General features: G+C 63.8%; 1 protein-coding gene across 1 annotated transcript in view; it reads left to right on the forward strand.

Moving 5' to 3' along the window:
• Positions 1–51: 51 nt before the first annotated feature.
• Positions 52–359, forward strand: part of ETH_00039635 (flavoprotein domain-containing protein, putative) — a gene marked incomplete at both ends in the record, with an annotated part of 1,823 nt that continues 1,515 nt past the window's right edge. Inside the window, one exon of the mRNA XM_013376512.1 lies at positions 52–177. Within this exon, the coding sequence (XP_013231966.1) occupies positions 52–177 (126 nt within the window). The remainder of the gene's footprint in view (positions 178–359) is intronic.

Genomic DNA, 359 nt, shown 5'->3' on the forward strand with positions numbered 1-359 from the left:
TTCCTCCCGCCCCCTCTGCTGCTGCTGCTGCTGCTGCTGCTGCTGCTGCAGGTGGACTTGGTGGCCACGGAAAAGGGCCTCCACTTTCTGCCGCAGCCGCTGCGGCCTCTCGTGCGCAAAGACAGCCAAGAATGGGCCGCCTGGAAGCAGCGGGGGGACCCCGTGCTGCACATAGAGGTCTGCTGCTGCTGCTGCTGCTGCTGCCGTTGCTTCTGTTGCTGCTGCCGCTGCTGTTGCTGCTGCTGCTGCTGTTGCTGCTGCTGTTGCTGCTGTTGCTGCTGTTGCTGCTGCTGTTGTTGTTGTGGTTGCTGCTGCTGCTGCTGCAGGAGTGCTGCACGTCTGCTGCCGCTGCTGCTGCT

Source organism: Eimeria tenella, genomic scaffold, assembly GCF_000499545.2.
Source record: "Eimeria tenella Houghton genomic scaffold, Eth_scaff3583, whole genome shotgun sequence".
Classification (NCBI taxonomy): domain Eukaryota; phylum Apicomplexa; class Conoidasida; order Eucoccidiorida; family Eimeriidae; genus Eimeria; species Eimeria tenella.